Source organism: Topomyia yanbarensis, chromosome 2, assembly GCF_030247195.1.
Source record: "Topomyia yanbarensis strain Yona2022 chromosome 2, ASM3024719v1, whole genome shotgun sequence".
Classification (NCBI taxonomy): Eukaryota; Metazoa; Arthropoda; class Insecta; order Diptera; family Culicidae; genus Topomyia; species Topomyia yanbarensis.
The window spans coordinates 276,477,914-276,495,003 of record NC_080671.1 but is presented as its reverse complement, the minus strand read 5'-3'; the positions used below and the strand labels follow the sequence as shown (position 1 = coordinate 276,495,003).

The 17,090-nt window shown below is 38.1% G+C and overlaps 1 protein-coding gene across 3 annotated transcripts in view; it reads right to left on the bottom strand.

The window, feature by feature from the left end:
• Positions 1 to 17,090, bottom strand: part of LOC131683179 (uncharacterized) — a 933,050-nt gene that overhangs the window by 759,724 nt on the left and 156,236 nt on the right. For all 3 annotated transcript variants that reach the window (XM_058965020.1, XM_058965019.1, XM_058965021.1), the window contains exon 2: positions 5,410 to 5,633. In XM_058965020.1, the coding sequence (XP_058821003.1) occupies positions 5,410 to 5,615 (206 nt within the window). In that variant the 5' untranslated portion in view covers positions 5,616 to 5,633. The remainder of the gene's footprint in view (positions 1 to 5,409; positions 5,634 to 17,090) is intronic.

Genomic DNA, 17,090 nt, shown 5'->3' with positions numbered 1-17,090 from the left:
TCATTTACTACAGCCGACTCTAACAAGCAGCCACCGACACTTACAGATATACCAAAAACAACGATCTAATTAACCAATAATGCTGGTACTCCGACAACCGCTACCAAACCACCAACTAGCATTGCCAATAAAGAAGCAAAGCGTTGAAGACGGTTTTACAACAGCGACCCGTAAGAACAAGAAACAAATTAGAACCTCTGATCGTGAACAGCATGAAAGCAGTACCGATGATGACATGAACGGGAACGATAACGCAAAAGAAGGCAGACCTAATGACCTCCAAGCGGTTTAACCGCCAAAGAAAAGAATCTCAACACGCAGCAGCAAACTGTATCAACATGATCTACCAGATAGACATTCTTAGTACTTTTTTTATTTTTACTTATTGTAAAAACTTAAAAGATCCACGGCTCAGTTGTGCTAACACATTGAGCCGTGTCAATAAATCTTTAACCTTCTTTAGGTGTTGGGGTCAATATGACCCAAAATGAACATTCAAACTACGACAACTTTTTTAATATTGCTCCTAGAAGTTTTGAATTTATTGACTTTTTCTCTTTCATGGAGAGCAACGATTTTCAATAGAGTTCAGAATTTTAGAACATTCCTGAAGGGCTGTACAAAAAAAGTTACGAATAAGATATTAAGGGGTCATATTGAGCTCGATTTCGAACTCAGTTTTAAGACATAATTTCGGTAGAGTAACCAAATGGGCTGAGAGAAAATTAAGGACATCTTGAATCTTCACCTGGACTAACAATTTATTATCATCTTTGAGTAAAATGTGGTTGGTTGAGTGATTTCTAGAAATGATTCGCAATATATTTTTTTGACAAAACTGTGCTTTTTTAATCTTCTGAGGTCCCAAAATATAAGGTCGGTTGGTTAAAGCGTGGCATCCCGCATTGCATTTGAAATTTGTATAGATATTAGCACTAAAAAAACTTCCATTTTGCATTTCCATTTCCAAAAATCAAAGTTTTTTCCTGAAGTATAGAACTTATTGCCAAAAGTATAGTTTCATGAAGTGACTAAAAAAATGCAGAAGAAAATATTGTGCTAGAAAGTGACACCTGTTCAAAATTCGGTGTTTCGAATTAGATGACCAAATCGTGTTTTTCTGCCAACACTCAACAAGATGGGACACATGCAACATATTTTAGTTTGAAACTTTACTTGAACCACTAAAATTAATTGAAGCATGTAAATCACTAATCTGAACACAGTAAAGAACTTTAAGGAAATCTCCAACTGAAATGGCAAACGAAATGCTTAATTCGCTTGAATGAACTTGATCAGATAGATTTCAAATGTACCATAGATTGAAACTAAAATGAAGGACATTTAAAGTGAAACTAAGGACGCTTCCCAAAATCATGGAAATCAAGGACATGTCCTTCAAAATAAGGACGGTTGGTAACCCTAAATTTCAGCAGAATCTATATGAACTTGTACCCAAATTATATGTTAGAGTTTAAATTTTCAGTTTCTGGTAAATATTACGGTTCTTGACCTGGTTGGCCAGTGGGAATCGGTGCCGAATGAGGTCATGTTTGGCATACTGTATCCCGCCAGAGTAACAATTGAGCACTGGGTGGAAATATACCCTTTTTTGCGTATACACTCCGCATAGTGTATTGTTTACGTAAAATTATGCTCACCGCTGTTCGGTACCGGTCACAATTAGCTGTAAATTTTTGTTCATTTTTGCGTTTGTGAACGGTTTTATTCGTGCAGATAGGTTGGATAATTTTTGTTTTATGTTTGTGAATTAGTAGCATAGGGATAAGATAGGCCAACGCTCTCCTCTTGCTGCAAAAGTGTTGTGATTATGCTGTACCATAACAATGACAGCTGTACGGCGGTGCGGTTTTTGGTGTTGAACGTTTTGTTTTGATCGTGCGGAAGGCGGCTATCGAGTTTGATTAGTGAGAAAGTGACGAACCACAACCAATAACAGACGTCCGTAATAAGTTTTGTGAGACAGTTTCCGCCACTAGAGAAAAGTTTCAGTGCGCGCGTGCGACGGCAAGCTAAGACCGTCGGAAAGTGCCGGCCCGTGGTTCGGGCACAGCGTATAGTGTGGTGTCGGCTCGCCGGAAAAGGGAGCTAAGCGCCAAGGAGTCACACGCTTCCCCGGCTAAATATAAAGGACCCAGAAGACGCCTTTCCGCTCTCGCTGTAAAGGATCAGCCGAACGAGTCTAGCTCTTCTTCACAGCTAAACGTCAAGGAGAGCGAAGCAAGTCGGCCGAAGGTGCCACCTGGGAAGTACACTACGGTGACTTCTGAGATCTCTCGCGGGGAGCGAGTAGATCAGGCGATAATTCGCCAAAGTTGCTAGGGAGGTTCCAACAAAGGAGCCAAGCTCACCTCCCTGGATAAATGCCAAGGACCGCTGCCGGAGCAGCCAACGACATTCCGGGAGATCTCGGCCGTTGTAGACCCGGCCGGTCGGAGGAAACCGCTGTCTCCCCGCCAAAAGCAGCAGATCGACGAGCAGCGGAGAGTGCACAGAGAAGAGAGGTGAATAAAAGTCGGTAAATTTAATAATTTATTTGTTTGTTTACTTTTTATGTTGTGTTACGAAAATCCGAAATTCCAGTAGGAGCACCTAGGCCGCCCTGAAAAGAAGGGTCCGCCGGGCAAACAAGAACATGAGTAGTGGACTAACCCCTACTTACAATACATAGATGCATGCAGAATCGTCATCATAAATCACAGGTTTATTGACAGAATACTAATAATAAACACAAACAAAACAAAAATGAGAATGTACATGTCAGTTTTGTACGATATTGGGTGTTCCGCCTTACGATTTTGATGCCGATTCCGGCGTACAATAGTATTTCTCATAATACTGAACAAGTGACAATGTGGTCAATCAATGAACTTGATCCCAAAGTTTTGTAATATTCTTGAAAGCTTATATAAAATCCCATCTGAAATGATACTGATATACTGTAAAAAAAGTGTTCCATTTACGAACACTTTTTTTACGTAATCTTCGATTTACGTAACTTTTTTACGAACTAAATTCGAAATAACGAACTCTTTTTTATGAACTAAATTCGAAATAACGAACTCTTTTTGGAAAGTTTGAGTTCGGACATTACAGCATGAAGTTATATACTCAAGTATTCCTAGTTAATTATTACTAATATAAGCTGGGTATTTTCGAAATGGGGTTGACGAGTGCATGACAGAAATCGATGTCTTGAGCGATTTTGGAATCTAAAATGGCGACTTCCGGTTTAGTTAAATGCTCTGTAACCTCAATAATATGGGTATTTTCAGAATTGAGTCATTTTGGAATCCAAGATTGCGACTTCCGCTTTAGATACATTCTCTAAAACCTCAACAATATGGGTATTTCCGTGATGGGATTAACGAGTGCATAACGGAAATAGAACCCGTATTGTTCGTTATCAAGAATATTGCTCAATCGACAATCGTCATATTGAACATGGAAAAGGTTCCAATTGTCCATTTTCAGCATCTACTTGGCAAGCCGATTCCAAAAATATCCATATTGTTAGGGTTATCGAGAATATTGCTCAACCGGAACTCTCCATCTTGGATTTCGAAAAGGTTCCAATTGTCAATTTTCATCATCTACTTGTCAAGCCTGTTCCAAAAATACTCATATTGTTAGGGTTATTGAGAATATTGCTAAACCAACGAATATTAATAAGAATGTGAAGCAAACTTTTTTTTACGAACTAAATCCCAAATAACGAACACTTTTTTACGAACTAATTCAATTTACGAACCCCCGGTTTGGTTCGTAAATGGAGGTTTCAAACTTCAGTTCTAGTACTAGGTTCATGAATTGAGCAGTTATACGGATGTTCCGGTTCTTCCGGATGAATTTTAAGCAACATTTGAACTCTAACAAACACTTTGGGTACAAGTTTATTTAGATTTGGCTTACTTTTTATGTTGTGTTACGAAAATCCGAAATTCCAGTAGGAGCACCTAGGCCGCCCTGAAAAGAAGGGTCCGCCGGGCAAACAAGAACATGAGTAGTGGACTAACCCCTACTTACAATACATAGATGCATGCAGAATCGTCATCATAAATCACAGGTTTATTGACAGAATACTAATAATAAACACAAACAAAACAAAAATGAGAATGTACATGTCAGTTTTGTACGATATTGGGTGTTCCGCCTTACGATTTTGATGCCGATTCCGGCGTACAATAGTATTTCTCATAATACTGAACAAGTGACAATGTGGTCAATCAATGAACTTGATCCCAAAGTTTTGTAATATTCTTGAAAGCTTATATAAAATCCCATCTGAAATGATACTGATATACTGTAAAAAAAGTGTTCCATTTACGAACACTTTTTTTACGTAATCTTCGATTTACGTAACTTTTTTACGAACTAAATTCGAAATAACGAACTCTTTTTTATGAACTAAATTCGAAATAACGAACTCTTTTTGGAAAGTTTGAGTTCGGACATTACAGCATGAAGTTATATACTCAAGTATTCCTAGTTAATTATTACTAATATAAGTTGGGTATTTTCGAAATGGGGTTGACGAGTGCATGACAGAAATCGATGTCTTGAGCCATTTTGGAATCTAAAATGGCGACTTCCGGTTTAGTTAAATGCTCTGTAACCTCAATAATATGGGTATTTTCAGAATTGAGTCATTTTTGAATCCAAGATTGCGACTTCCGCTTTAGATACATTCTCTAAAACCTCAACAATATGGGTATTTCCGTGATGGGATTAACGAGTGCATAACGGAAATAGAACCCGTATTGTTCGTTATCAAGAATATTGCTCAATCGACAATCGTCATATTGAACATGGAAAAGGTTCCAATTGTCCATTTTCAGCATCTACTTGGCAAGCCGATTCCAAAAATATCCATATTGTTAGGGTTATCGAGAATATTGCTCAACCGGAACTCTCCATCTTGGATTTCGAAAAGGTTCCAATTGTCAATTTTCATCATCTACTTGTCAAGCCTGTTCCAAAAATACTCATATTGTTAGGGTTATTGAGAATATTGCTAAACCAACGAATATTAATAAGAATGTGAAGCAAACTTTTTTTACGAACTAAATCCCAAATAACGAACACTTTTTTACGAACTAATTCAATTTACGAACCCCCGGTTTGGTTCGTAAATGGAGGTTTCAAACTTCAGTTCTAGTACTAGGTTCATGAATTGAGCAGTTATACGGATGTTCCGGTTCTTCCGGATGAATTTTAAGCAACATTTGAACTCTAACAAACACTTTGGGTACAAGTTTATTTAGATTTGGCTTAAAATGTGTCTTAAAACTAAGTTTGAAATCGGGGTCAATATGACCCGCTACCACCTTATTCGTTACAAAAAGTTAACACTTATAGGAGGTTAAAAAAAATTAACTACATGCTTACCTAAACGCAGCTGCTTGGCAATCTGGTTCTTCTCGACACCACCCCTGACATTCGTATAACGAAAGATTCTTCACGCTGTAGTATATAGTTCCTTGAAAATCAAAGTCAGTTAGTTTTTCAAATGCTATCCGTCCAGCAGCCAAATGTACTTCCAGGTATAGCACTAATAGTGTGGGTATTATAACTTTTGCAATGTGCGTTTTCATATTAAATTGAGACCAAACCTGAAAAGAAATAATAAGACGTAAATTGTACTTGTAAAGAATTCAACCCGAATAATGTTAAATGCTATAGCCCCTCCCGCCAAGGAGAAAATTGGTTTAAAGTATCAGTATAAGTCCATGTATTTAAGTACTCCTTTCTTCAGAATCTGGCACTTGACCAAAGGACCAGACGCTATTCCAAAACTAGGAACACCATTTGTGAACACACCTAAGTACTTCTAGCTATCCGCGTCTGTGGAGAAAAGACCATATATTTGCTAATGGGACACAATCACGTCGAATCTTGCTTTTTGCCAGTAAAGGGCTAATACGAAATTATTGCGACACATTCAACAGAGCATAACTTTTTTACCATTGGGTAAAAATCAACCAAATTTTGCACATTTTCTCATTGATGTGTATTGTTTACATGCTGTCAAACTCGAAGTCGTGTTTTTCGATTCAACGAAAATGGAGGTGAACCAACGCGCGTCGAGAGAACAAATTCTTTCCAGACACCTGGAATTTCCTGAGCTGTCGCACCAGCAGTTGGGAAAAATGTTGAACATTCACCATCCAACCGTCTCCAGAGTGTTGAAACGGTTCCAGGAGCGATTGACGTTGGACCACGGCAAAGGAGCTGGAAGAAAACCGGGACCGGAAAACAAAGAGACGGAGGGAAAGCTGAAGCGGATGATTAAAGCAAATCCCAACGTCTCAAGCCGTGATTTGGCTAAAAAGATCGGCATGTCGCAGAGCTACGTCCAGAATGCAAAGAAGAGAGCTGGACTACATACATACAAGGTACACAACCATCCCAAATCGCGATGAGCGGCGACAATCGACGGCTAAAACTCGGGCGCGGAAGCTCTACGAGAAGATGCTGACAAAATATGGCTGCTGTGTGATGGACGACGAAACGTATATAAAAGCCGATTTTAAGTAAATTCCGGGGTTGGAGTTTTTCACCGGCAAGAGCAAGTTCTATGTGGACGACAAATTTAAGAAGAAGAAAATGTGGAAGTTCGCCTCCAAATATCTCATTTGGCAGGCCATCTGCTCTTGCGAACTGAGGAGTAAGCCTTTCGTGACAAAGGGCACAGTAAATGGCGAGATCTACAAATCTGAGTGCCTCGAGAAGCGCCTTTTGTCGTTCTTGCAGCAGCACGACGAAGCTCCGCTATTATGGCCAGATTTGGCATCATGATACTATTCTAAAAGTGTCCTGGAGTGGTATGAGGCCAATTCTGTCCATTTTGTTCCAAAGGACATGAATCCGCTAAACTATCCGGAGCTGCGCCCGGTGGAGCAGTACTGGGCAATGATAAAGCGGGAACTTCGGAAGAGCAAGAAGACAGTCAAAGACGAAAAGGACATGTTAAGAAAATGAAAAAAAAAAACTGAGAAACTGGCACCGGATGACACTGTAAAGACTTTGATGGAGGGCATCAAGCGAAAATGCGTTCAATTTTACACTCAAGACTCCATCGATTAACTTTTCTTTTGATTTTTGAAGTAAATATATGTATAAAACTACCCTAAAATTTTGGTTTGATTTTAAACATTATAAGAAAATTGGCATGACATTTTCGGTGTCGCAATAATTTCGTGTTCGCCCTTTAAGCAAGCCAATAGTAAGCCAACGAGCAGCAATATGCAATACTCCTCTATAAAGAATAAATGGGTTTAAAACCACTTATGCGAAAAGTCTGCTTCCAGATCAGAAGTTAAAAAGTGCACCGCTTGCAAATTGCATACTAACAAATAAAAATACTACACGCCCCCCCCCTTCTAGCGTGTACGTGTAACGCAAAGTCCCGTTGCGAGTGCAATGAGAGAATCACAAATTAAAATGCGCCCATTACAAGAGAGCACGATTGCGATTGGCTTTTCGCAGACCCATCTTAAACCTACAGTGCGCGAGGGTGAACAGTTGATCAAGGTGAAAAGGGAAGTTGTGCTTACAGAAGTATCACACACACAGCTACATCACACGAGGTATGTAGTACTAATAACTCCTGAACCGAGGTAGAATACTTCGTAACATTGCCATTGCCGAAACATTGCCTGTAACACGACAACAAATACAAACATCAAAACCAAGATCCCCGTGTATATGGACAATGATCGGATGGCATTTGGCCTACACGATTTGGCACTGCGCACTAGTACGGATTATATTAAATGATTTATGTCAAATTATGGAGATGTGGAATCCGTCACAAAATTACTATTGAAGAAGCTTTTCCCTGACATTCTCAACGATGTTCGGGGGTTGCGAATGCGGCTGAACCGATCTATAGCTTTCTACTTCGACGGTAGATCAGGTGTTAACTACATCCAAAGAACGCTATGCACATACTCCGCTCACGTGCCTGTTATGTAGTCAGACGGCACAGTACGGTAAGCGAAGCGCCGAAACAACTAAAGAAAATTCATCTACTACAACCAACATTAACAAACAAACTTCGACATCTGCTGACAGCCATAGTTAGCTAGCCAAAAACAAATGCCGGACAAACGATAGTCCACGAAATACCCAAACCAATAGCTTCCATACCTAGGGAAATAAGAAACAAAAAATAAGCCGGTTACACAAGAGTCACGCGAAAACACAAAAAGCACCAAACATCTAGCATTGCTCATTACGGACAAAGAAACACAAGTAACGGAAAGTGGTGCGCCCAGAATAGAAACAGCAATCATATTCGATTATTTTTTAATCTTTCATGAATTGTAAAGAGTATAGCATCTTTGAAATGTATATTATTTTCAAAAAAGGTGAATGATCCTCGAGATTACAGATTCAATAAATAATGACAATAACACTTAGAGATTGATCTCATTCGATGATTCATCCGGATGTGAAACATAAGAGATTTGTAAATCTCCTCGCATTGTGCGTAATGCCAATGAGATGAAACAACAATCTCCTCCGCCGATAACGGTGATGATTTACGATTTAAGAGCCTTTCGAACTGAGCATTCGACGTTCCTTCCGGACGTAAAAGCTCTTTTCAGATTGCCCGAAGAGGAGAATATCGAGTTACAGCGGAAGGATTGATTGGCCACAAACGACTTCTCCTGTATCTTACGACAAGTTATACAAATTTCATTGATATGATTCAAGACAGATAGACCAATCATGGCTGTCGCTTCAAGTATTTATTTGATTAATTTAAGCCGCGCGCGATTTTCGAAAAAAAAGTCAGCATTATGTCGTGCAGTGTTCGATCGTGTTCAATTAGTGATGATCGTTTTTTATGGAAGTGCGAGTTTTGCAACAAATTGTAACACCAAGGGCATCACATCACGTCTTTTATGATTCCTCTATGCTCAAATTGTCAGCATAATCTTAAAACGGGAATTGACACACATAAAGTGCTTTTCCAACAGAAGCAGCTGTTTAATTTAATCAAGACGCAAACTGATTCCAATCTTCGAATGGCTGCCGACATTAAAAAGTTGAACGCATTTGGTGAACTGTTCGACAACATTGATCACCAGCTAAAAGAAACGGTGACTAATGTAAATAATATCACCTGCGCGAAAGTTGATTATGCGGTGTCAACATTATCACGCGCTATGGAAAACAACGCGGTCAATAAGGCCGATGAGCTCGTTGTTTTAAAAAATCATATAACATCATTATTCAACATATCTATGGAATCCACAAGGAAGCGCATTGAGGAGTACGTGGTGGAGCTCACAACTGACCCGACTCGTGAGCTAAAAAATATGCTGCGAAGTTCAAAATTTAAGCGTAATAACCATTGACATGGCGTCTCAATGCAACGAACATACCGGTAACCAGTCGTTTTCTGCTCGTGATGCTCTTGACGAAATAAAATCACGATGGCGACGATATTGTAGACGAAGTAAGGGCAATTGCCGCGACAATTAGTACCCTGGAAACCAGTGTTAATAATACTCGTTTGACACCTGCGGTGTCTCCCCCCAGTCTGATGGACGAATTGACCGTCGTTTCAAATAAAACTGCTATCTCAGGTTCGCAACATAATCAAGTGGCAAAAGATGGATGGCGCACACTTGGTTTGAAAAGAGTGTGGCGCTCCAACTGGTCATAATATGACTTACGTAAACAGCGTCGTATTAAACAACAAAAAGAGAAAGATAAAGCAGCAAAGAGTAAAAAATCGAGAAGAAAACAGGGTACAAGATATAGCAATATCAACACTAATAACAATAACAACTACAACAGCAAAGATAGCAAGTGCAATAAGAACAGGAACCGCAATAAGTACAACAATAACAATAATCACAACTACAACCAAAATAGAAATAACAGCAACAAGTCCAATAATATCACCAACAACTTCAATAGAAACAGGCACAACATAATTATGGTGACTTCAATCAACGAAGCATTGACTTCTTTCCAGACACTGAAAATGAAAGCATCCTACTTCCAGTCGTTGGGGATAACGAAACTCTGCAGGCCATATTTGACAAAACTGAAAGTTTAGGACTTAACCAAATTAATCATGTTAAAAATCAGCAAAACTGTTATTTAGATTTATTATTCACAAGCATTCTTGAAGACTTCTGTGTCACCGAATCATTAACTCCACTATGGAAAAATGAAGCGTTTCATACAGCAATTGAGTTTTCTGTATTTGTACATGATAACAAAAGACCCGATGACTGCGAGTACGAAGAGGCCTTTCAATTTCAATTGGCAAATTTTGACAACATAAAACAAAGACTAAGCAGTATAGATTGGCAAACGTTTTTTAGAAATGAAACAAGTATCGAAAATTCAGTAGACGTCTTTTACACAAAATTGTTTGATATAATAGTTGAACAAGTACCACTGAAAAAAATTAGGCGACAAGGCAACACAAAATATCCAGTTTGGTATAACGAGCAAATTAAAAATTTAAAAAATCGTGAACAAAAGGCCCACAAAAAGTATAAAAAAATCAGAAATGAAAGGAACTTATTTAACTATTTGGACATATCCATTAAAATAGCATTTGAAGAGTATAACTCAAAAACCGAACTTCAAATAAAATCTTGCCCAAAAAATTTCTTTAATCATGTTAAAAATAATTTAAAATCGGAAAACTTCCCTTCAAAAATGAAACTTAAAGAAAATGTCGGTGTCAACGCGGAACAAATCTGCAATCTTTTCGCAACCTTCTTTCAAGACATCTATACCACATTTTCTGAAGAAAATCGTGATCGCGAATATTTCGGTTTCTTCCCAGAATTCACCACAGACATTGGCGTCAATCATGTCAGTGTGCAAGATATTATGGAGGCTCTAAACAAACTAGATGCCTCCAAAGGTTCTGGACCTGACGGGATTCCACCCGTATTTAAGAAGAACTTAGCGTTGGAACTCACAGCTCCTCTGTTTTGGCTTTTTAACATGTCGCTTGAATCTGGCATTTTCCCCAATTTATGGAAAAGCTCGTACCTGGTACCCATTTTTAAAAGTGGCAAAGAATCTGTCATATGTAACTACCGTGGAATTGCCATTATGTCATGTATGCCTAAACCCTTTGAAGCAATCGTTAACGAAAAACTATTCAATCAAATCAAAAACAGAATTACTAACATGCAGCATGGGTTCTTCAAAGGACGTTCAACTAATACAAATTTACTAGAAATCGTCAACTACTCATTGATTGCAATGGAGAATGGAAACTACATTGAAGCTCTTTACACAGACTTTAGCAAGGCATTTGATCGTATCGACATACCCTTGCTGTTATTCAAACTGAAAAAATTAGGAATTGAATCAGGTCTTCTCAAATGGCTCGAATCATATTTAACTAACCGTCAACAAATAGTTAGATTTAAAAGGAAGAAATCGAATCCCATTCAAGTCACATCAGGAGTTCCTCAAGGCTCCCATCTAGGCCCTCTTATGTTCATTTTATTCGTAAACGACATATAATTCATTCTCAAAAACATAAAAGTGCTTATCTATGTGGACGACATGAAGCTCTTTTTAGAAATTAGGAACGAACAAGGCATAAAGATATTACAGGAAGAAATACATATGTTTTACCTCTGGTGTAACAAAAGCCTTCTGCAACTAAACGTAAAAAAATGTAATGCAATAACTTTTAGTAGGAAACGAAATACACTTGACATTTCAATCACTCTAGGAAATCAAGTGTTACAAAAGTGCGAAAGAGTTAAAGATTTGGGAGTCATTCTAGATTCAAAATTAACATTCATTGACCATTACAACACAATCATCAATAGAGCAAATAACATGCTTGGATTTATAAAGCGTTTTAGTTACAATTTTAATGATCCATACACAATTAAAACATTATACATCTCGTATATAAGGTCAATACTGGAATATTGTAGCATAGTTTGGTCACCTTTCTCAATCACACATGAAGAAAGAATAGAATCAGTACAAAGGCAATTTTTATTGTTTGCACTTCGCAAAATAGGTTGGACACGATTTCCTCTCCCATCTTATAAAGCTCGCTGTATGCTCATTAACATCCAAACACTAAAAGAGCGCCGAGAATATGCAATGGTTTCATTTCTAAACGATATCATTTCGTGTCGTATTGATTCAGTCGAACTTCTATCTAAACTTAATTTTTATATACCTTCCCGGCAGTTACGAATCCGAAATACATTTATAACAAACAATTATCGTACAAATTATGCCAAGTTTGGACCATTAAATCAGATGATGGCAACTTACAACAAGCACTGCGAAGCTATTGACTTAAACAATAACGACCACAACGGAAACAGAAACAACAACATTAACAGCAGTAACAACAACAGCAACAACAACAACAATAATCACAAAATAAGCAACTACAATAGAAACAGCAACAACAACTACAACAGAAATAACAACAACCACAACGAAAACATAAACAGCAGTTACAGCAACAACAACAGAAACAGCATTTGCAATAGAAACAACAATGGTCTTAACAACAATCACCATAGAAATCAACATCATTGTTCATCTTGCTCCTATGAACGTTCGTGTTTTCGCCAATTTTAACGCACTTCTCAGAGGCAGACCAGGACAAGCATGACGCAGCTGGTACAATAGTTTTAAACAATATTTTTACGAATAACGAATCACAACCAACTTCTTCGAAAGCCACTGAAATCTTGGTTTACTGTCACAATTTTAATAGAATGAGGAGCGCCGTAAAGATGAACGAAATCCATAAGAATATATTAGGCACCTCATTTTCGATAATTCTAGGTACCGAAACAAGTTAGAATGAGGATGTAAAAAATGAAGAGGTTTTTGGTAGTGACTATAATGTTTTTAGAGTTGATCGTGATTTACGACTAACCCAAAGAATGTCAGGCGGAGGAGTTCTCATCGCAGTTTCATCTATATTTAATTCCGATCTTATTGTTTCACCAAAATTCAAAGAATTTGAACATGTATGGGTTAAAGCACATATCACTGATGAAATCCACATTTTTGTCTCAGTGTACTTTCCACCGGATCTAGCTTGCAAATCAACATATGAGATTTTCTTTCAAGCAGCTGAAGAAATAATCTCTAATTTTCCTCCAGAATTTAAAGTTCATATTTATGGTGATTTTAATCAGCGCTACTTAGATTTTATTCCTGACTCTGAAAATGAGAGCATTCTACTTCCTGTCGTTGGTGAAAACGAAACATTACAATATATGTTTGAGAAAATTGCATTGCCAGGACTCAATCAAATAAACCATATAAAAATCAACACAATCGTTATTTAGATCTGCTATTAACAAACATTAATGAAGATTTCTGTGTTGATGAATCTCATTCTCCCTTATGGAAAAATGAAACGTTTCACACAGCAATAGAATTCTCTATTTTTGTGCACAAGAATCATAATTCCATTGATTGTGACTTCGAGGACGTCTTCGATTATAGAAAAGCAAATTATGAAAATATTAAATATGAATTAAGCAGTGCTAATTGGCAGTCCCTTTTAAAGAATCAAGAGAACATTGAATGTGCAGTGGAGATCTTTTATAATATTTTATGGCAAATAATACAGGAGGTAGTTCCACTCACGAAAAAACGACGAAATCATGCTCCAAAAATCCAGTTTGGTTCAACAAGGAAATTATTAATTTGAAAAATCGGAAGCAAAAGCTCACAAAATTTACAGAAAACACAATAATCAGGATAATTTGGAAAAATACCTTAACATTCGTGACCAACTAACTTTGGCTATTTCTTCGGCACAAACTGTATATAATGCAAAAACTGAAAATGAGATCAAGTCATGCCCAAAAAACTTTTCTAATAATATCAAAACTAAGTTGAATTCATGCAACTTCCCATCAAAAATGTCTTTAGATGGGAAAGAGGGTAAAACTTTAAAAGATATTTGTAATCTCTTCGCAACATTTTCTCAAGAAACTTATTCTAACTATTCAGACAATGATCGTGACTTTGAATATTTTTCTTATTTTCCCGATTATTCAAGGGATGTTGGTGTCAGTCACATTAATGTTCAAGATATCTTGTCTGTTTCTCCAGATAATGCCAAAGAGGGTATATGTCCCCCAGAAGCTACGCTCGATACTGCTCCCCCTCAAAGAGACTTTCGCTTTCAGTCAATCGATGGACAACACTGCTCCAATTCCGCTGCCATCACTCGTCAAGCGATCAGCAACCCAAACCACGATGACACCATGACTGCTTCTCCAGGTAATGCGAAAGACGGTATATGTCCCCCCGAAGCTACAATCGATACTGCTCCCCTCAAAAAGATTTTTGCTTCTAATCAATCGATGGACAACACCGGAACCTTCATTTAACGAGTTGATTTAATGATTTTCGTGCTACTCCCTTAGGAGACCATTCACCTTGGTGGCTTTCCCAGCTAGAGACCCTATCCAAAGACGGGTTTTGGTTGTTTCTGAAACGGTTCCAAAGCAATCCGACTTTCCCCAAACAACTTCAGAAGAGAACGAATACATTCAAAAGGGTCGCCAGCAGCTTCATACCCAAAACCTCAAGACATCGAATTTCTTGTCAGGTTGAAGTCAAAGGCCGTCACCACAATGTTAAACACACGCTGGAGTCCGGTAACAGCGCTCTGGCGCCCATAGATGGTTCTCCTGAACGGGGCTTGCAGAAGAGAGTTATTGCGCCATCCTGGCATCCTGGCAGACAGTAAGTCTGAGACGAACAGGGCTCGAGAGCAGTCCCTCCGGATGCTTAGAGTATCAAGCTGTTTTAACTGACAACGGTGTTCGTAGCTCGGCAGCTGAAATTTGTTTTGCCAAGGAAGATGTCGGAGTGCAAAGCGCATGAACCGGCGTTGGACGACCTCGATTCTGTCGACGACGTTCTGGTAGTAAGGGTTTCAAATAGCAGAACAATATTCCAGTGTTGAGCGAACCAGCGCCAAATAGAGCGATTTTAAACAGTATACGTCCTTGAAGTTTTTCGCTATTCGGAAGATGAACCCAAGCTGTATTGATGCCTTATCCACAATGGATGCTGTATGTGGTTTGAACGTTAGTGGGGGGGGGGGGGTTGGGATTGGACCACCACCCCCCACCAAACCAAATTTAATCGAATTAAAAAAATATTAACTAGTATTAAAAAAAATTAATATTTAAAAGTTAAATAATAATTTTGGAAGTTTATTATTTGACCATTACATTAAGAACATAATGTTTCAAACACCTTGGGGACTTTTGGTAAATTGTGGGTATGGGATCTTGTAACTAATCTCTTAGTGCGGATCATATATTTGACAATTCATACCAATATAAAAAAATATATGCATGAAAACATCCACATAGAAACTAAAGAAAACTGGCGTTTTCCGTTGGCCTTTGGTCGGTCAGATCAGTTTTTACGAGCATTTGATTTTCTTTTGTGCTATCAATTATTTAAATAACCACCAGATAAGAATGGAAATGAAGAAAATTTAAAAAATCGGGTTTGTGGCTACTTATGATGTATATTTGAGTACTGAATTAAATGGCGTAATACAATTTTGTATACAGGGACTTGTTCTTAAGTTATGAACTGTAAATGTCGTTTATATAGATATGCTACATACATAGAGCTTCCATATCTCCAATAAAGATGTTTTAAATTAAATTCCCAAAATCTTTGCTGAAGACACAGCGTCTCTTACTACTTTTTTGAAGAGTTGATTTTCCATGATTATTTCAAGGGAGATTTATCACTAAAATAATTATATGAGAAGTTGTTTTACATTTCTTAAAAAAGAAATGTATAGAATTCGCTCAAACTTTCAAGATTTTTTCCGAAGCAAGGAGAGCCGAGTCTTATATACTAATCGACTCAGCTCGATGATTTGGACCTATGTCCGTATGTGTATATAACGGACAAACTCTCATTCGTGTTTCTCAGCAATGGTTGAACCGATCTTATCCAAACCAATTTTAAATGAAAAACCTATTAAATGGTTTTTGATTTTGATGTTTAGTTTCCAAGATGTGAGTGCTTGAATGTGTAAAAATGGTGGCTTTTGCAGTTTTTTTTATTAACTGCCGAGATTGGCGACGTAGATAAACATTTCATATATCCTTAGATAACTTATGCGAATACCTTTCGAACGAGCTATAGATTGTTGAAAACGGAGTATTACCAAAAGAGATATTTAACATTAAATACGGACGAAAGATTTTTATCATTTCCCATAGCCAGAATAAAGACCATGCAATCTATTATTAATGCCAATACGGCTAATTTTTGGTCAATAATATCTTTGGAGAATTTAATGTATACAATATGCCCTTTCTTTTGGTATTTTTTGCTGATTAATCTCCCTACGCATGAGATATTTTTATAAATTTTCTTGGAAATGATTGTATTGAAATAAGGCCTTCGGCAAATTTGTATCTCTTACTATTACGAATAACTTTACTGAATACATCAAATATCTATTTTGAATACTTGTTGTTTGTTGATTACCCTTTGTCGCCTATTTTTTGTTCCATTAAATCGACAGACAACACTGCTCCAGTTCCGCTGCCGTCATTCGTCTAGCGATCAGCAACCCAGACCCTAATGACACCACGACCATTTCTCCAGATTTCCGCTTCCAGTCAATCGATGGATGACACAGCTTCAATTCCGCTGCCGCCACTCGTCTAGCGATCAGCAACCCAGACCCTGATGACACCACGACTGTTTCTCCAGATAATGCCAAAGAGGGTATATGTCCCCCAGAAGCTACGCTCGATACTGCTCCCCTTCAAGGAGACTTTCGCTTTCAGTCAATCGATGGACAACACTGCTCCAATTCCGCTGCCATCACTCGTCAAGCGATCAGCAACCCAAACCACGATGACACCATGACTGCTTCTCCAGGTAATGCGAAAGACGGTATATGTCCCCCCGAAGCTACAATCGATACTGCTCCCCTCAAAAAGATTTTTGCTTCTAATCAATCGATGGACAACACCGGAACCTTCATTTAACGAGTTGATTTAATGATTTTCGTGCTACTCCCT